We start from the raw sequence: 21,335 nt of genomic DNA on the forward strand, positions 1-21,335 counted from the left end.
TTTCAAGAATAGACGAGCACTCCATTTCCATCCGTATAAGTTAAAAGGAAATTTTTATTCCAACTTTGTTAAAAACATCAGATCCCTGACGCGTTTCGTATCATCAGATACACAGTCATAGGGGTTATACATAAAAGCAGCCAACGGTTTTTTTAAAAATACACTTTTCCGGATATGACTTCAACAATTACAATAATTGCAATTAACTACAAATAAGACATAATAGCTTGTTAAACCTTGTAAAACCCTGTAAAAACATGGTTGGCAGCAAAGGGTTAACAACCTAATATTTGTAGTTAATTGCAATTATTGTAATTGTTAAAGTCATATCCGGGAAAGTGTCTTTTTTAAAAAACCGTTAGCTGCTTTTATGTATAACTCGTATGATGTCAGGAATCTGATGTTCTTAACAAAGTTGGAATAAAAATTACCTTTTAACCTATATGGATGGAAACGGAGTGCTCGTCTATTCTTGAAAATTGATATCAATTACACTTGCCGTGAGTAAATGACCCTGATGTCCAGGCCCGGATTTGTGGGCACGACTCAAAAGCCCTGGCTTAGGGCACCATGTTGAATGAGGAAAAGTGCTGGCGATTGGAGAAACAGCACCGGGGGAGCCACTGAGAATAGGTGAGGGAGATGTGAGCGGGGGAGTGTGAAATGGTGTGAGGGGGCAATAGGTTGCAAGTTGCCTAGGGGGGTACCAGCGTTAAATCCAGCCCTGCTCATTTCAGATTTACATTTACAATCTAGTAAATTCCGGGAAGTACAGGAGACTTGGTTGTTACTACCAGGGCAGCCATCAGGGGGGGGGACAGGAGGGATAGTTGTAGGGGGCCCGAGGGGGGAGAGTTGTAGGGGCCCCGAGGGTAAGGGGGCCCGGCCACGCCACACTTACTTGATTAGCCGGGCCCCCCATCTTTCTGAGAGCTGCTGACTTCGGGAAGGCATGAACGTTTAAGGGGCCCTGGCCACCAATTTTCTTATAATGTGGGGGGGGCCCTGGCTACAAATTTTGGCCACCAATTTTTTTTTCTCATGTGGGGTCCTAGCCACCAATATTTTTTAATGGGGGGGGTACTGGCCGCAAATGTTTTTTTTGGGGGCCCTGACTACCAATATCTTTTTATTTTTTATTAACATGTGGGAACCCTAGCCACCAATATTTTTTTTTGTTTTTTTACTGTGTGGTGGGGAGGGCAGACCTGTAGGTGGGGCTTGCAGTGGGCGTAGCCCAGGGGGCCCAGGAAATTTTGTCGTATGGGGCCCTGCAATTTCTGATGGCGGTCCTGGTTACTACGAATACCAGCTCTGTTGGAGTAGGAGGCCACAAAAGGGGATGGCTAACATGTCTGTTTATGATGCAATTAACTCACTCTATTTTCTATACTAGGCTCATATTACACGAAAAATCCAGACTTCCTAAAACAACGTGAGGTAAATATCACTTTCCAATGATGATATCCATTGATATAGAATAAGTGTAAGTACAACAATGCTTTTTAACGTCACTTAGAGCACCTATTTTTCTCCTCTAGCTGATGCCCTTCGCCTGTTCAGCTCAGCGCCACCTCACTGTTTCTCTGAACCTTAGCACAGTAAGAGAGGCCCCTCTAATCTGCATGAACCACACAACCCCTCAAGCAACTGGCTCCCCTCCGTCTTCTTAGCAATTATTAACCAATCAGCAGGTGCGTGGGCGTGGTCACATATCGGCAGGCTGACGGTGGGCGTGGTCACATATCGGCAGGTTGGCGAGGGGGAGGAGTTTCAGTGACAGAACGTCACTACACGTTGGCTGGAATGTTGAGAGGCGGTGCACGTTTTACTTTATAAATACCTTAAAGTAAGGGTTTCTCTCGCTGCTTCTACGTGTAGCTTCTCTAATGAGGCCTAGGGGCAAGAGATATAATAGATACAGCAGAAGTTTCAGTCGCACCAGAGTTGCTATCCACACTGTCATATACTAGTACAATATTATAGGGACGGGGGATTTTTTTTTATAGTGTTATTTTTTTTTAATGTGTTGTATTTGACATGAATAGATATAGAAATTAATATTATACAAAATATAGACTTTGGATATAAAAATATCTTGCTGCTGGAGCCTTAGGAAATAGGACTGTTTATCTAGTTGCCTACAGACCGGTGAAGACTACAATAGAAAACATGGCAGATGGTAAGTGAGCAGATTCTGCTGTCTCATTTGGAGCATTTGTTGGGTTTGCATGGATCTGTTACCCTGGGGGCACATAGCCTTGCCACTACGGATGCCATCAGTGATGTTCTAATCCGGGATACTGAAATCCCAAGCCATGTGGGCCAGACATATAGAACATGACAGCAGCAGGCAGTGGTGCCTTCTGAGTTGCTAACTGCCAGAATTGCATCATCTCCAGTGTCAGCTCTGTTCTAATGTATAAGATGCTGCTGCTGCTGGTGGTGGGGGAGCTGAACTTTCTGTATTGCTTCTGAGAACGGAGATCCTGTTCTGTGTAATAAAAGAGCTTCCAAAAGATTGGAAAGGGCAATTACTGCACCTCTATCCACAGTCCTTTTTAAATTGATAATCTGTAATTACCTACCTACCTAACTTGTATTAAACCCAGACCTTTACACGTAGGCTGCCTCCATTCCCTGTAGCTGTACAGATAGAGGTTTATGGGATTTGTAGCTGTCTTCACTGGGCTAAAATTGCAGAGATTTAGGGGGTTATTTACTAAACGTCTATCTGGTCTGGTTTTTTGGGGCAAAAACTAGGATTTAAGTCAGTGGCAGATGTCCCTATCCGCTATCGTGGTCTGCGCTGGGTTTAGCTTGATAATGCGATAAAATACAGCGTTTTCAGGCAAAAACCCGAAAAAATCTAGCAATTCGGGAGAAAAGTAAAAAAAATCATACAATTCGGGTTTTTGCTCCATTTTATCGAGTTTTTTACTTATCCAATGTATTCGAGTTATTTTATTAATAAATAAGACAAAATCGGGGAAGGGAGTTTGGTCGAGCTTTTTTTTATTATTAAAATAATTAGATAAATTCTGATTTTAGTAAATAACCCCCTAAGTATTCAGCTATTCTGAATAATATTACCTTGCTTGAGGCACCACAAATTCTGCAGAGCTGATTGCCACCCCCTCCTGTTAAAAGTCTTCTACTTTGCCTTTCTCTGTAGCCAATCACTGTTCATAGGGCGCACGGTACAGAATGGGCGGGGTCACAGCTGGTGCTCTGTTTTACTGTTAGCTAGTAGGGAAAAAGTTTGTGAACAAAAGGCAAGCGTAAATTGACATCAGGGATCTTTATAGTTGTTGCAGAAACAGCCCCATTAGTCAGTTATTAAAGGCAAACTATCATGAAACTATTTTGAAAATGAAAAGTTAATATAAGCTTTATCATACTGAAATAAGACGTTTTATAAGTACAATCAATTAAAAATTCAGTACTGTTTCTGAGATAATCAAGTTTATCTTCACTATCCCTCTCTCAGCATCTGTTTCTCTTCATTCTCTCTTCTTGCAGGAGTTGGGTGTCAGATTTTCATTAACAGTTAGATCCAATGTATCTTATGGGGGGGGCTCCTTTTGCCTAGAAGATGTATTAGAGCTCACTCTATTAAAATCGCCAGACATCATGTCTCTCTACATGCAGAATTTGTGCCCAAGTCAGTTATTTTGTTTGTATTGTAATCAGTTATTTGAATGAGCGCTAAAACATCTTCTAGGAAAGGGAGCCCCCCCCCCCTATAAGATATATTGGATCTAACTGTAAATGAAAATCTGAAAACTCCTGCATGAAGAGAGACTGGAGAGAAACAGATGATGAGAGGGGGACAGTGAACATAAACTTGATTATTTCAGAAACAGTACATAATTAATTGATTGTACTTAGAAAGCTTCTTATTTCAGTATGATCAAGCTTATATTAATCTATTTCCGCTATAGTTCCCCTGGAGATACTGGATATTGCAGTCAAGAAACCACTGTGGAGAGCAATGAGCTTCAAATGCTGATGTTCAGTTGATCATAAACAGAAATAATTCATGTTCATGATTTCATGAGCTAAAGGAGCACTTCTAGGTTGAGGCAGAGGGTTATATTACAGGTTGGGAAATATGACAGTGCTTTCAGTCTGTGCAGAAAAAGTGCTCAAGTGGAGCTGTCATATTGAAGGCAGATTTTTCCTTTTGGTCAGGCTCTTTTGGGCTGATATGCCACCACCAACAAAAGCAGGTTTGGGGGTACAGTACAGACTTCTTAAGGCAGACTGTCTCCTTTTATACTTTTACAGCCCTATGTCCTGATGTCTCTGTTATTATTTGCACAGTTACTGTCCCAAGACTGGCCTGGGCCTAAAAAATCCAGGTCAACTTGGGTGCAGCCTCAGATGGTCTGGCTTTAACTGGCAAAGATATAATTTTGCTCTGGTTTTCTTGGACAAAGTGAAATTCTGTCAGATCGTTGACAGTATGGCCTTTAAAGAAACACATTTTTTTTTGTTCTTTCATCTAGATTCCCGTCAAGTTATGACACAGTTTTGGGAGGAACATTCTCAAGATGCCACAGTGGAAGAGATGATGTTGGACTCCAGTGCTAAGCTTTTATCCCTTGAAGAGAAGCCAGAAATCATCTTATTATTGCCCAGCTTGGATGGGCACTCTGTGTTGGAGTTGGGGGCTGGGATAGGGTAAGACTTAACTTTGCAGGCAGATCTGAGGAGGCTCGGGGGCAGAACAGCAAGGGGTTTCAGACTTACTGGCAAGTATATTGCCGATAAATTAGTAATACTGGCCCTGGAATTGGCTGTTATTTTACAGCTAGGTTGGTATCTCCCATATCCCATGTTCTTAACTTCCTGATGATCTGGGGACTGAGAGGTATCATCCGGTTTTTTATTGGATTTGTGGGAAATATGTGGGAAATAAGCACTCACATATGCCATAGTATGGTCGATACTTTCTACCCAGGGATGCACAGCATTCCATACATGCCTAACAGCACCTCAAAATATCTAAAGCTGGGCAAGATGTATAAGAAATTGCCTTGAGCAGGACAGTGGACCATAACTAGATATAAAAACTGAAACTCCTCCCCCAAAGTATTCCATGCCATTGGGAGAATTAGTTGGGAAGACTCAGAGGGTCATGGAGCACTGAGACACCTCTGTCATTTAAAGGTACCAAATTTATTATATGTGAAGCTGTTTAACTCTTTATATTAAATAATTTAAAAAATCACACAAAAGAAACAATAAACACCAACTAGAAAGTTGCTTGAAATAGGCTCTTATATATCACACTTAATGTTACTGTAAAGGTCTCTTTAATTGTAACAAATAAGCAGGCCCCAATTTTTATTATTTTTAACAGTCTGTAGTGGTGATCCTATGAATTCCATACTTTTATGTTTTTACTCTATTCTCCCATTCAGCCGTTTCACAGGACATCTAGCTAAACTTGCCAGCCATGTGACTGCTGTGGACTTCATGCAAAATTTTATAGAAAAGAACCGCGAGGATAATGGTTTCCGTGGCAACATCACCTTCTTGCAAGCTGATGTCACTACCCTCGACCTGCCCAAAGAAAGGTAAGATTTTCATAAAAGCACTACCAGGCTCCAGTGAGATATTATTATCAATATGCATACAGATTAAGCTTTAACGGCGCAGTTTATCTTATCGCAGCACAAGTGCAATATGCAGTGGAAAATGTTGAAAATGTTGAAAGTATCTATATTTATTTAAACCAATATTTACTGTAGCAATAATTACTTACTTTTACAAAAACCTATTGGGTCCTGCTCATGTAGACTATTTACTGTATGATAGTAATGAAAAAGTCTGTATAGAGGCTAAAATTGTGTAAATAGATGTATAATGATTTTGAGGTTGATTGATTAATGTGATATTTTCGTTTTATTCTTTTCATTAGTTTCGACTTCATTTTTTCCAACTGGCTCTTCATGTACCTGACAGATGCAGAGTTGCTAGCCCTGACACAAAAGATGTTGGGATGGCTCAAACCAGGCGGCTATCTGTTCTTTAGAGAGTCCTGCTTCTTCCAGTCTGGTCAGTTCAGTACCAATGGGGACATGCTTGTAAACTTTATCAACTGTGTCACTTAAAGGGAAAGTCAACCCTAAAATAAATATTTGCCTAATGAAAGAAAACATAATTCTAAACAACTTTCCAATAAACGTGTATTACAAATGTTTAGTGCTGTTAAAGTTACTAGTAAAAAAAGTGCTATTGAAAGTAGCATTTGCTTAACTTCTGGTTGTTATTTTTTAAACAATGTTTCAAAAGTCTTGTTATCAGCCTTACATTGTTTCAAAAGTCTGAGCCATCAGGACAGAGAATAGAAAGGGACAGACAAACACGTCTTACAATAACAAAACATAATAAAGATAACTTAAAGACCAAAGAACATTTCTAATGACTGTATATTGCAAAGTTGCTTATAATTATGTTTTCTTTTTAGGCAAAACATATTTTTTGGGGAAGGTGTTGACTTTCCCTTTACAGGGTTTTAGCCAGAAACCATAAAAAACATTATAGTGGTCTTGTTTACTTCTGTTCATGATTGAATGATTAATAAAAGAGTGGTTAAAGGGGTTATTCACCTTTGCATCACCATGCATTGATTTGAATAAGAGACTGGAATATGAATAGGAGGGGGCCTGAATAGAAGGATCAGTAATAAAAAGTAGCAATAACAATACATGTAGCCTTACAGAGTATTTGTTTTTATAAGAGAGTCAGCGACACCCATTTGAAAGCTGCAAAGAGTCAGAAGAAAAAGGCAAATAACTATAAAACTATGAAAAATAAACAATGAAAACCAATTGAAAAGTTGCTTAGAATTGGCCATTCTATAGCATAATAAAAGTTACCTTAAAGGTGAACCACCCCTTTAAACGTTGCTATAATGGAAATTTGTCTTCCATCAAAATAAATCGGCTAAAACACAAAAGTTCAATGAGATTATGGAAACACATCCAAAATAAATACAGAGTATTAATTTGCTCACATTACTTGTCCTAGCCAGTTTACCCCAATATGTAATAAAAGGCACTGTTTGTCCAGGTGAAATAACCCACAGCAAGCTATATGATGATTGCTTTTAAACAGGTGAACAGTAAATGCTTCATGCTGATTGGTTGCTATGGGTTACTGCTCCTGAGCAAACTTAGTGTTTATTATTACCCCATTAACACTTGCTCATCAGACAACTCGGTTATATCTGTAATACTAAAAATGTTACTGTCCATAGAGGCAGGACAACTACAGTTGCTGTAAATCACTTTCTGACATCATTAGGCTCTGTACCTAAGGGCTTTTCATGTGATTTACTCTTATGCCTTCCACTGCATGGCTACTTAACTGTTAACTGAAATAATTCTTCCTACGAGACCAGAAGCCGTCAATAATAATAATAAAATAAATAGTTCATCATTTGTTTGTATGGGTTACACTACTTTGGACACAGTCTCATATGGCAGAATGAGATTAATGTATGTTTTGGTGGGTAAAATTCTGGCATCATATACCTCCTGTCATAACTATATGGCCTTACTATACAGTAAAAGTAATAGAGTGTTGGAGTAGATCAATGGGGAGAAGCTACCATAAATTATTTTCCACAGGCACATTTGCTATTTTCTGGTGCAGTGTCCCTTTAAATTGTGTACATAGAACATTCAGTTGGCTGCATATTTGCTATATTTAGATATAAAAGACAGAGCAGAGTACGTGACTCAGATAGGGTATCCATAGACAGCAATGGAGCAGCATAACTAGTTGTTATAAATAGATTGTTATAGTTGCAACAAATTCCTAGATTTACTAAGCTAAAGCAAATAACATGACAACTGTAGGGTTGAATTAATTGATCAGTTCACTTAATAAAAACATGCACTGAAACAGAGAAGCATGTTAACATAACATATAACATATTCTTTTTGCCCCTGTTTATTAAGGTCTGTAAAAAAGTGGTTAGAATACATCACACATCACCACTTGAAAATCATAGGGATCACCAGCAAAACACTCAAGAATCTTTCTTCAACTGCACTGACTTCACTACACCAGGTGGTGTCAAATATAAATGTAAAAACATTTTTGGAGTAAATCAAAATACACATCCTCAGAAATATCGCCACTTTTACATTTGCAATGGATGGTACCTGCTGATATCAGAAATGTGTAGTACTGTGTTAAAGGGGATCTTCACTTTTGGACAACTGTCTACATTTGAACAGACCATACATTACATTGCGTTTACCAAAAGATCTTTATTATTTAAAGAATCCTCTTTTAAGATACAGTAGCAGTGCCAATTGGGATGGTTTCTCTCTTACCTGTGGCACAAAAGAAGAAGAAAATTAGGATTGAAGTGCTACTGCTCATGTCTTTTCCTTCTCATTAACATATATTTAATCCGATTGGCTGTCATGATTCAGCAAATTGGATTATTGATCTTTAAATGAAGCTGGAGAGGAAGGGCATGAGTACCAGCACTTCAGTTCTGAAGTACTTTGCCTTCCTGCCAGGGCCGCCATTAGAAATCACAGGGCCCCGTACAAATATGTTCAGGGCCCCAAGCCCCACCCCATATCTGGCCCACTCCACACTACAGTTAAAAGACCACATAGACATCAGTGCCAAAAAAGGTAACCCCCCCCACACACACACGTTATAATAGGCTATTGATGGTCATAAGGTGCCAGGGCCCCCCATAAAATTTTTTTTTTAAAAAAAAATTGGTAGTTAGGGCCCCCCTACAAGTAAAAAAAAATAATTGGTGATCAGGGCCCCCTACAAGTTCCAAAAAAAATTGGTGATCTGGGCCCCCCTATAAGTGAAGCAGGGGGGGGGCCCGGCTAATGAAGTAAGTGAAGCATGGCCGGGCCCCCCCTTAGACACAAAATCCTGTGACCCCGGGACAACTGTCCCCCCTGTGACCCCCTGATGGCGGCCATGCTTCCTGCACATCACACAAGCAGGGGCTTGGAGATCCACTGTATGAAGAGAGGCACTGTCATTTATCCTGACATCAAATTTTTTAATAAAATGAATATTATTTGGGACAGTATTGTTACTGACACAATTTCCTTAGATGACCCCTTTAAAAAACAAGTATGATTCATAGCTTAATTAATGGCAATTTTATTTTACACCATTTGTAACACTTTTGTTGGTGTAAAATAATTTATACAGCTTTATAAACTTCAAAGCTCATGTCTGTTATTTTATATATATATATTTTTTTTAATGTTATGCCTAAAGTAAAGTATATTAATGGGAATCCTTTACATTTCAGGGGACAAACAGAGAACATTTAACCCCACAGTTTACCGCACCCCAGCTCGGTATAACCTCCTCTTGACATCGGCTACCTCAGTTTCAGGAGACTCTGGTTTTGAGATTGTGATGTCAAGGTCTGTGCAGACATATATAAAGGTAGGTGATCCCTGCTGTGGATCTGTGCTCCTAATAGAAATGCTGCCCCTTCCACACTTTTGTCCCAAACTCTTCTGTTTGTATTTTATCTCTGTCAGATCTCATTTTATCTCTAGCAATTCCTTTCAGGTGTTTCATTAAAGGGGTTGTTCACCTTCCAAACATGTTTTTTCAGTTCAGTTTTTCAGATTGTTCACCAGAACAGAAGACATTTTTCAATTGCTTTCCATTTTTTTTATTTTTTTTTTATAGTTTTTCCAACATCTAAGTTTAAAGCTTAATGTCCCTGTCTCTGGTGTTTGTCTGGCAGTTCAGTAATCCAGGTGCAGATTCTGAGCTGTTACAATTTGCTACATTTAGCTGATACATTTCTCAGCAGCATCTGTAGAATATTAGCAACTATTGTATCAATTCTAAAAAGTGTTGGAAGGTGAACAACCCCTTTAAAATTTTGCTCACCTTGACTATATATCCTATCCTATAGCCTGGCCTTACACATCCATTTCTTTATTGTGTGCACCTCATTATTTCATTACTGCTATCTCCATTGCTCAGCTAAAGAAAAATCAGAACCAGGTGTGCTGGTTGCTTCAGAAGGTCCCGCGAGTTCCAGATGGCCATCAGGGCTACAACACCTTCCAGCAGTTTCTGGATAATCAGCAGTACTCCCGTAGAGGAATCCTCAGATATGAAAAGATATTCGGGGAGGGATTTGTGAGCACTGGAGGACTGGAAACCACTAAGGTAATTAGGTGACATAGGATTCACATCTGCTTTACGTTTTTAATAATTGGTATTCTTACCTTATAGTGGAACTGCCGGCTGAAACATTATTTAACACTATGTTATCATAGTTATAATAGATAACTTTTGAGCAAGTGAGGGAATACAGCGTTATGAAAGATAGCTCATAGTACAAGTTGATCCAAGGACTGGTCCGATTGCCATCTTGGAGTCAGGAAGGAATTATTTCCCCCTCTGAGGCAAATTGGAAAGCCTTCAAATGGGTTTTTTTTGTCTTCCTTTGGATCAACTAACAGGCAGGTTATATATAGACTTGAACTTGTGGTTGAACTTGGATGTGTGTCTTTTTTCAACCTAAGTTATTTCACCTCTGAAGTAATGCTGGCCCACCTGTGGGACTCTAGGACATTCATATGCTTGGTATGGCTCCTTCTTGGGAGACTAAAGAATAGGGGAGAACTGGGAAAAGTTGGTTCTGTATGTATAACTTTATTTATAAACTGCTACTAGGATACACTGTGCTCTACGATTTTACATCGGTACACGGTAGACAATATTATAAAAAAAAAATAATAGGAATTAAAGAAGTATACAATGATTAAGCGACACACATACAGAAATAGAATCGTACATTCATAGATGGCAGTTGCCATTAACATCATTAACCCCCAAAAACAGGATTTTTTATACTTACCGTTAAATCTGTTTCTCTGTGATCAATAGGGGGACACAGGGACGATGGGGTTAAGCTCCACCCTCCAGGAGGCAGGACACTTACTAATAAATTTGTGGGCGTGCCTAACCGGCTTAACCCCCACACTCCAGCTTATCCAATCAGTTTGTCACAAAAAATGCTGTAACAGGATTACGTACTAATCAAAATAATAATAACCCACGTAGAAGGTAAATCAGGGAATTATCCCGACATGACCAAATGGTCAATAAACAAAAGTTTTAGGGCGGGCCGCCCTGTGTCCCCCTATTGATCACAGAGAAACAGATTTAACGGTAAGTATAAAAAATCCTGTTTTCTCTGTCATCATAGGGGGACACAGGGACGATGGGGACTTAACAAAGCAGCCCCCAAAACAGCAGGGCGGGAAAACGAATTAACCATTACTTCAGCACAGAATGCAGCACCTTGCGCCCAAAAGATGCTTCAGCTGAAGAAAAAATATCAACTTTATAGAATTTTGAAAAAGTATGTACAGAGGACCAGGTAGCCGCCCTGCAAATCTGGTCCAATGAGGCTGAATTACGCCAAGCCCAGGAAGCTCCGATTGCTCTTGTAGAATGAGCTCGAATTCCCTCCGGTGGAATCTTCCCTTTGGCCATGTATGCCTGTCTGATGGTCTCCTTGATCCATCTAGAAATGGTAGCTTTAGATGCAGGATGACCCTTCCTGGGCCCTGATGGTAATACGAAGAGAGTTTGAGACCGTCGAAAAGACCTTGATTTTTCAATATACCATCGTAAGGCTCTAACTACATCTAAGTTGTGTAGCCGACGTTCCTTATCATTCTTTGGTTCCGGACAGAGAGAGGGAACAACAATGTCTTGGTTGATGTGAAATGACGAGACCACCTTAGGAAGGAAAGACGGAACTGTGCGTAGGACTGCCTTATCCTTGTGGAACACTAGAAAAGATGGATCTGCCGATAGTGCACTCAGTTCTGACACTCTTCTAGTGGATGTAATTGCCATTAAGAACACTACCTTCCAGGTAAGCCAAGTATCTGAAATAGATCCCATCGGTTCGAATGGTGGATCCAGAAGGGCTTCAAGAACAACATTCAAATCCCATGCTGGAACTGGAGGCTGATATGGAGGAACTATATGTGCCACTCCTTGTAGAAAAGTGCGTACTGTATCATTCAAGGCTAGTTTGGACTGAAATAGGATTGACAGAGCTGATACTTGTACTTTCAGAGAGCTGAGTTTTAGACCTCGCCTGAGCCCGCGCTGCAGGAAAGACAGAACTCTCGGAATGCTAAGCTTGTGAAAGGATAGATTGAACTCCTCGCACCAACTCCGATAGGATTGCCAGACTCTGTAGTATGATTTTGAAGATGAAGACTTACGAGCTCTCAATAATGTGGCAATAACTTCTTCTGTTAACCCTTGTTTTCGCCAGATGTCTGCCTCAACAGCCATCCCGTCAAAGCGAACAACCCTGGGTTGTGATGTGCAACGGGCCCTTGGAACAGAAGGTCCGGCCTGTTCTCGAGACGTATCGGTTGTGCTATTGACATTTCCTGAAGGTCGTAAAACCAAGTCCTCCGAGGCCAGTAAGGAGCCACCACAATTACCGTGATGTCTGACTGTCTGATCTTCTTGAGGACTCGTGGAAGCATGGGTAGCGGAGGGAATATGTACGCTAGATTGAACTGCCATTTCTGCGTCATGGCATCGACCCCTGCTGCCAGTCTCTCTCGGTAACGAGCAAAGAATCGAGGGACCTTTGTGTTGCTTCTTGACGCCATTAGATCGACCTGTGGTTGTCCCCAATGGAGTACTAGTTTTTGCAAACACTTCTGGGTGAAGTTCCCATTCTCCCGGATCTAGACGAATTCTGCTGAGGTAATCTGCTTTGGTGTTTAGAACTCCTGGGATGTGGATCGCGGACAGCTGTACTTCGTTGGTTTCTGCCCAACTGAGAATTTGTTGAGCTTCCAACAGCGCCGCTTTGCTGCGAGTACCTCCCTGGCGATTTATGTACGCCACTGCGGTAGCATTGTCGCTCTGTAATCGAACCGGACTTGCCTGTAATAACTCTGTCCATTCGGCCAGAGCTAGTCTTATTGCCCTTAGCTCTAAGATGTTGATTGGAAGTTTGGACTCCCTTGGAGACCATTGACCTTGGGCAGACAAGTTGTCCCAGGTTGCTCCCCAACCCCTCAGACTGGCATCTGTGGAAATTATCTTCCAATCTTGCGTCGCCCAGGATTGACCCTTGGAGAGATTGGTCGGTCGCAGCCACCACTGGATGGCTACTCTTGTCGACTGAGATAGATTGAGCTTGCGAGTTAGAGCTCCCCCTCTCCATGACGTTAGAATGTTCGCTTGCAATGGTCGTAAGTGAATCTGTGCAAATGGAACGGCTTCTATGGTAGCAACCATGAGTCCCAGTACTCTCATTCCTAGATGAACAGTTGGACTCTGATCTCGGAGGAGTAGACGGACTTGCTTCATGACCTTCATTTGCTTGTCCAACGGAAGATGCACCATTTGTGTAATGGTATTGAACTCGAGACCCAGGAATGTCATGTGATGACTGGGTCGCAAATTGGACTTCGACCAATTTATGGTCCAGCCAAAATTCTGCAGAAGACTGATTGCCTTGCTCCGATCTTCCTCTGCTTTTTCCTCTGATCTGGCTTTCAGAAGCAGATCGTCCAGATAAGGAGTGACTGAAATCCCTTGCAGACGTAACGCCGCCGCCGATACTGCCATTAGTTTTGTGAACACTCTGGGGGCTGAAGAGAGTCCGAATGGCAGAGCCACAAACTGGTAGTGTTGGTTCCTGAATGCGAATCGAAGGAAGGAGTGATGCGGCGGCCAGATTGGTACATGGAGGTACGCATCTCTGATATCGATAGACATCAGCAGTTGATTTTTCTCCATCCCTCTTATCACTGATCTCAGAGTCTCCATTTTGAATCGTACTGATCTGACGAACTTGTTCAGCTGTTTGAGATCTAGTACCGGCCTGAAGGAACCGTTTTTCTTTGGCACAATGAAAATGTTGGAATAGAATCCGGAAAATCTCTCTGAATGTGGCACTGGAACAATCACTCCAGTTTGTTCTAAATTTGTGATGCAATTTAGAAATGCAGCAGCTTTGTCTGGATCTGCAGGAACTCTGGACATGATGAATCTTTTGCCAGGAATGGTTGAGAAATCTATGTGGTAACCTTCGGAAATAATTTCGTTCACCCACATGTCTGACGCATGGTTGATCCACACCTCCCGGAATTGGAGTAATTTGCCCCCAATACGTTCCCCCGACTCCGGAAGGGGTACCCCGTCAGGCTGAAGAAGACTTATCTGCTGCGGGCTTGGTAACCGGTCGATTGGTCTTCCAATGCATGCGACTTTTGTCGTTTGTTTTGGCTCGAAAGTGTGACCGCTGAGGTGAATTGTTTCTTCGTGTATATCGTCTACTTGAGCCACGAAAAAACCTTCCCCGTCTGGTGGAAGTAGTTATTTTACTTTTGGCCTGTGGAAGAAAAGTGCTTTTTCCTCCCGTCGCCTGCGAAATAATTTTTTCGAGCTCTTCACCAAACAGGCGCTGTCCCTTGAATGGAAGAGATGTCAAAGACTTCTTAGAACTCAGATCTGCTGACCAATTTTTCAGCCACAATGTTCTACGTGCTGCAACAGAAAGCGCGGAAGTACGTGCCGTGACTTGAACTATGTCTAGTGCGGTGTCGCACAAATAAGCCGATGCCTCTGCTATCGCATTGGCTGATGATAACAGATCGGATCTGGAAACTGCATTCTGGATGTCCTTGACAAGTGATTCGGACCACGCTTGTATTGCTCTGGCCACCCAAGCCGAAGCCAGGCATGGGCGAAGAGCTGACCCAGACGAAGAATAAATTGACCTAAGAAAACCTTCCAATCTTCGGTCAGATGGGTCTTTGAAGTATGCCGCATCTGTGACTGGCAATGTAGTGGACTTGGCCAATCTTGATACAGGTGCATCAACTGCTGGGGGATTAGTCCACTTTTCTATCAGATCTTTCGAAAAAGGATAAGACTTAGAAAATTTCCTAGTCGTCTGAAACTTTCTTTCTGGAACACTCCACTCTTCTTGTATTATGTGAAGAAGATGCTCATGAGAAGGAAAACAAACTTCGGATTTTTGCTTCCTCTTGAATAAACCTAAATCATCCTGGGATTTGGGCGTTTGTGATATATTCAACACATCCATAACACCCTTAATAATACCCTCCACATCATGCTGACTATCATGATCTCTGTGATCCTCCACAGTTTCTTCCTCCTCCCCAGACGAAACTTCAGAAGGAAGTAATTCTCCCTCAGATTGTGAGGATGCCTGCTCAGCTGCAGATTCGTCAGACAAACAATGAACAGACGTAGTAGGCACTTTAGTTTCTTCAGACCGCTTTCGCTTAGAGCTAGTCTTTTGATCAAGTCTGGCTAACATTCTTCCTAAATTGTCAGCAATAGAGGGAAGACCCTGCAAGGAAGCAAGGGACTGTGTTAAATGAATGGCCCACAATGGTGCTGGCACATCAGCATCTGAGCTGAGCCCCTGACCTTGAGAAATACTCTCCCTTGAAGGATTCTCTGGCTGAGCCGCTGGAGGGCTTGAAACATCTTCTGAAATGAGCGCTGTACTCTGCCCCACTAAACAGGACTTACAGAGCGGCTCCCCCTGCCCTCGAGGCAGCTTAACATTGCAATTGGCACAGGCAAAAAATTTAATCTGCGCTGTTTTGGCAGCCTTCCCCCCTGCCCTGGTAAATAACCCCTCTGACCTACCTTCTGCCATGGAGATTGGGTAAGTAGGAGTGTGTGGGGCAGTCAGCAACCGCTTACAACTCTCTAGTACTTGCAGGAGCGGAGAAATGGACCATCCGGTGCGCAGCAGAAGCACTATGCGCAAAATGGCCGCTGGAACGCATGCGCGCATGCGCACAACGTGCGCAAGATGGCCGCCGGAACGCATACGCCGCATGCGTTCCAGCGCAGCGTGATCCGGCCCTCTCCCCCCTCAGCCGTCTCCTCACTTAGACAGAAGGCGCAGCGAGCGCCCAGACACAGCATGGAGGGAAAGAACCGGCCAGTACAGGAGCACGCCCTGCACCTCTTACAAAAACAGTAAGGATAAGGGGGGGAACGGGGGGAGGGCTACCCTGCTAGGGGGGAGGCTGCCAAGCCATACCTGTGAGGTGAGTTGTTATGCCCAAGGCAGGTACTCACCTCGTGCCCATCCCGGCCAGACCATCTGCCATCGCCAAACTTAGCAGGGATACGTCTGGGTGGTCGTTATAGCCTATAACGGCTAGAAATGACCCCGGTGGGCGGAGAAATACTGGGACTGTACTAAGGACAAACATGCGCTGCCCAGAGTAAGACCACAGAAAGAGAATAGTCATCCTTGACTAACATCGCTGGACGTCCATCCTCCTGGTAACAGGACACTTAAAAAACTGATTGGATAAGCTGGAGTGTGGGGGTTAAGCCGGTTAGGCACGCCCACAAATTTATTAGTAAGTGTCCTGCCTCCTGGAGGGTGGAGCTTAACCCCATCGTCCCTGTGTCCCCCTATGATGACAGAGAAAGAAGAAACCTCACTCCGCCTGTATTCATTCCCTTTTGTTTCTTGAAGGAGTTCATCTCCATGTTGAACTTGCGTCCCGGACAAAGTGTCATTGATGTGGGTTGTGGCATTGGTGGAGGAGACTTCTACATGGCCAAGGTAAAATTATCTTTTACTTAGGGGAATTTGTGATTTGTTAGTTAGAAATATATCTCACAATACTCATCAAAACAAATTCTGCCAGGAAGAATATACTTTTCAAATAAGGAAATGCTTTATAATCTAACATTAAGAAACCATAAGAATTTCCTAGGTTACGGTAACAAAATGTTTTAGCTTAAATTACAATGCAACAATGACTTTCTGTGAGACATGCTGAAATAGCATTCATAAACCTGCTTTCTGTTGGGAATGCTGCATGTTTATTCAATTAAACTTAAATAAACTGCTTTTCTACTCCAACTTCTACTACTTCAGTGTTGATATAAAATATTATGTTATAAATGCTTATTTCTAGAAAACAAGGCATGCACAGTCTATAACCCTGTTTTTTTTTTTTTTTTTCTTTCAGACATATGGGGTGGAAGTCCTTGGGATGGACCTATCGTCTAACATGGTGGAGATCGCCATGGAAAGAGCCATCACAGAGAAAACTCCTCTGGTGGGTGAATCACTATGGGTTCTTTACAGTATGGCCTGGCTTCCTGTTCAGTATCTAGTTCCAGTAACCTGCAGGGGAGATAGATTGGTGGACTAATCTAGCATTCAGCATCAAAGGGACAGCACTTGATAGATCCCCTATAACACTTCTTAAAAGCATAGCCTATTTAGGCACTATTTAAAAGCTGATTTTATAGAATACACTTGTATTCCTTTCTGTGTATATAGATGGTTTTTTCTTCCATAGTAAGACCATGTGTTTTGCAATACAACATTTTTACCTAAAAGTTTAGCAAATGTATGTCAACTGGAATACAGGTTGTTTGATTGTCCTGCTGATATATGTACTTCTTTGTCTATAGGTACAGTTTGAAATTGGGGATGCCACAAGAAGGTCTTTTTCAGAGGCCTCGTTCGATGTGGTGTACAGCAGAGACACTATCCTCCACATCAATGATAAGGAGGCTCTTTTCAGAAGATTCTTTGTGAGTAGGGGAAAGATTTGTTGAAAGGAAGGGGAAGTTATAGTGATAGGGACAGGGATGAACAGCTACATCTTACATATTTTTCTGTTACAGTCCTGGTTAAAACCTGGTGGAAAACTACTGATCACAGACTACTGCTGTGGAGAAAGACCCTGGTCTCCAGTTTTCCAGGAATATGTAAATCAAAGAGGTTATATTCTGTATACACCTAAGGAGTATGGACAGGTATTACTATTACTAGAATGCCTGACTATTGTATGTGAAAGGAACGTCAAGCTCATATTCATACTTTTCCAATGTTAAAGGAAAACTATACCCCCAAAATGAACACTTAAGCAACAGATAGTTTATATCAAATTGAATGACATATTAAAGAATCTTACCAAACTGGAATATATATTTACATAAATATTGCCCTTTTACATCTCTTGCCTTGAACCACCATTTCGTGACTCTATCTGTGCTGCCTCAGAGATCACCTGACCAGAAATACTACAACACTAACTGTAACAGGAAGAAGTGAGGAAGCAAAATGCAGAACTCTGTCTGTTAATTGGCTCATGTGACCTTACATGTGGTTTGTATGTGTGCACAGTGAATCTTACGATCTCTGGGGGCGGCCCTTATTTTTTAAAATGGCAATTTTCTATTTATGATTACCCAATGGCACATACTACTAAAAAAGTATATTATTATGATAATGATTCATTTACATGAAGCAGGGTTTTACACATGAGCTGTTTTACTCAGTATCTTTTAATATAGACCTACATTGTTTGGGGGGGTATAGTTTTCCTTTAATATAAGAGACTGTCCACTGATTGCTTTGCTCTTGTATGTGTTACTCATGTGTGTTATGTAACAGTATGTTTCTTCATTTTCATTATCTCTAAATAGTTCCTTGAAAAGGCTGGTTTTGTGAATGTTCAAGCTCAGGACCGAACTGAACAGTTTGTGAACGTTTTAAATACAGAACTTAGTCGAACGCAGGACATCAAGCAGGAATTCATTGAGGTAACTTTATTTACCCTGTATGCTATTAATCTTAAATGACAAATATGACTGCAGGGTGGGAAGATAAGAGTATTAATGAGAAAAGTTATCTATCTCTAGGAGGGTGATATTTTTTTTCCAAACTGTTTTATTGTATTTTCAAAAAAACTAAAAAAATATTAAGCTAAGACAGTTGGCAGTTTACCATTAATTTTGCATAAAGAATACTGTACAATGTGTTTTTATTACAAAGTACTGGACGCAAATATGTCTCTGCTGCGTATATTTTTTAAACAATGTCGGTCAAGTTTATCACTGTCAAAGTAAGGATCAGAGCAACATGGTAGAAATAATTGAGAAGAATAACATGGATAGAGAAAATAAAGGGAGTGGAGGGGAGGAGGTCATTGCTAATCATATCACTTATGGGTGCCAGTGAGCACAGTATGCTATTCCAGGTATAAATGGTGGAGGAGGCAAGTATATTATTGTCACTTTGTTCATAGACTATTAGGCAAGTTCTCTTCTGAGAGAGGCTTCTGATGATCATTAGGTATATTGTGCCTATGTATTTGTTCAAAATATCATATTATTATTAAACATGTATTTATATAGCACCAACATTTTGCGTAGCACTGTTAAGTAAGTGTGATTATTACAACTAATTCACATGAATTATATACATAGAACATATGTATGTACATACATCACCATCAATACTGGTACAAAAGGTGAGGAATGCCCTATGCAGAAAAAGCTTACACTTATGTGTTGTTGCGTTTGGTAATTAAGCAGAGTGAGGGTAGGCTTCTCGAAAGAAGTGCTTTTTAAGAGATTTCTTTAAAGCAGAAAGGTTGGGAGAAAGTCGGACAGACCGTGGGAGAGAGTTCCAGAGGAAGGGTGCAGCCCTTGCAAAGTCTTGAATGTGAGCAGGTAATGAGAGAAGAGTTGAGTAGCAGGTCAGTAGAGGAGTGTAGTAAGCAGTTGGGTGAGTATATAGAGAGATGAGTTCAGAGATGTAGGGTGGGGCAGAGTTATGAAGTGCTTTGAATGCCAGGGTCATTCATTTGAATTTAATTCTGAGAGGTAGTGGAAGCCAGTGCAGGGATTGACAGAATGACATGGCAGAGGAGGAGCGGTTGCTGAGGTGTATGAGCCTCGCAGCAGTGCTCATTATGGACTGGAGAGGTGACAGTCTCTGGTGGGGAAGGCCAATTAAAAGAGAGTTACAGTAGTCTAGACCTGATATGGCGAGAGGATAAATAAGAATTTTGGCAGCATCTCGGGTGATAAATGAACGTATTTTGGATATGTTCCTTAGGTGGAAGTGACCTGATTTAATAAGTGACTGGATATGAGGAGTGAATGACGGGGCAGAATCTAGGATAACCCCAAGGCACCAGGCCTGGGGATAGGGGGTGATAGTGGAATTGTTAGCTATGATGGATACTTCCGGGATGTTACTGGTTTTGTTTTGAGGGAATTGGATCAAGCGGGCAGGTGGTAAGGTGAGAATAGGGAACCTTTACATTCCTTGTCTTGTTGTGCCAAGACCCATTGGAGTTGCATTGTGTACAGTAGATGATAAATTACCACGTTAATAAGATTTATATCTAACTCTTATATTTCTCCCATCCTTCCTTCCTTTATTCGCTCCTCTGCAGAATTTCTCAGAAGAAGATTATAAGTACATTATTGATGGCTGGAACGAAAAACAACATCGTTGTAGTTTAGGAGACCAGCGCTGGGGCCTATTCTATGCAGAAAAGCCTATGGAAACAATTTCCTAACTTCACTACCTCCTGTTTAGTTATTTGTGGTCAAACCACTACCCTGAATTGCTGTCATAAAATACTGATGGTTCCTGATTTTGTTTTCTTTTATTCTGGATGTAACACTGTATGTAACAGTATTAATTGAATGTGCTGCAAAAATAACCTCACAATAGACTATTCTACAAATACACTACAACATGTTTTTAGCAAAAAAAAAAATTAAAACAATGATTTTCATGTTCTATTATACAATACAAAGATATTATGTTAATATGGACACTAAGGTTATAATAATTTATAAATCCAGTGCAATATCTATTAAAATAATAGAATTAACATTCTTTTGTGCATTTCTGTGTTTTTTTTCAACATTTAAACAACTTTTTTGACCCTTTTACTTAGAAGCTTACCTGCTGGGACAGGACAAACCCAGCTGTCTCTAGGAGATGATGGGTGACACTGTGTAACTTGTACACTATGGCTTAGCTTCTCCACCTAGTGGAATCAGGGGATACAACAACAGGTTGTCCTACTAGGAAGAGAATAACTAATATAATACATATGTATATGTACATTTTTCATCTGTGTGTATCCTTAAGAAGGTCCCTGTATGGGAGATAAAATCTTCAATTTTTTTCATTATTACAAAATTTTAATTCTTTTAAGGGCAGAGACACGAGAGATTCTAGGAGATTTAGTCAGCCGGCTAAAACCCTTTGATAAATATGCCTTTAAAAACCCCATAGATAATTTAGATTCTAGTCAGCGGGAAGGCAGTTCGGGGAGATTAGTCGCACGAAGAAGAGGAGATTTGTCGCCGTGCCACTAAATCTCCCCCGAATCTTTGTGTGTGTCTCTGCCCTAACAATAATAAAAGGAGTCAAAAAGACGTTTTAGTGCTAACGTGTGATAATCCAATCAAGTTTG

The 21,335-nt window shown here is 41.2% G+C and overlaps 1 protein-coding gene across 2 annotated transcripts; it reads left to right on the forward strand.

Moving 5' to 3' along the window:
* Positions 1-1,824: 1,824 nt before the first annotated feature.
* pmt.L (phosphoethanolamine methyltransferase [provisional] L homeolog) lies at positions 1,825-20,749 on the forward strand. 2 transcript variants are annotated; one of them, XM_041590031.1, is made up of 12 exons: positions 1,825-1,849; positions 4,512-4,686; positions 5,430-5,585; positions 5,930-6,066; positions 9,320-9,459; positions 10,015-10,203; positions 16,565-16,654; positions 17,067-17,156; positions 17,518-17,640; positions 17,734-17,865; positions 18,538-18,654; positions 20,298-20,749. In XM_041590031.1, the coding sequence occupies exons 2-12, from the start codon at positions 4,526-4,528 to the stop codon at positions 20,421-20,423; spliced, it is 1,461 nt and encodes a 486-aa protein (XP_041445965.1). In that variant the 5' UTR covers positions 1,825-1,849; positions 4,512-4,525; the 3' UTR covers positions 20,424-20,749. The 2 variants fall into 2 exon arrangements, with proteins under 2 accessions (XP_041445965.1, XP_018113190.1); XM_018257701.2 differs by lacking the exon at positions 1,825-1,849 and adding an exon at positions 1,856-2,182.
* Positions 20,750-21,335: the final 586 nt, after the last annotated feature.

This window comes from Xenopus laevis, chromosome 4L (assembly GCF_017654675.1).
Source record: "Xenopus laevis strain J_2021 chromosome 4L, Xenopus_laevis_v10.1, whole genome shotgun sequence".
NCBI lineage: Eukaryota > Metazoa > Chordata > Amphibia > Anura > Pipidae > Xenopus > Xenopus laevis.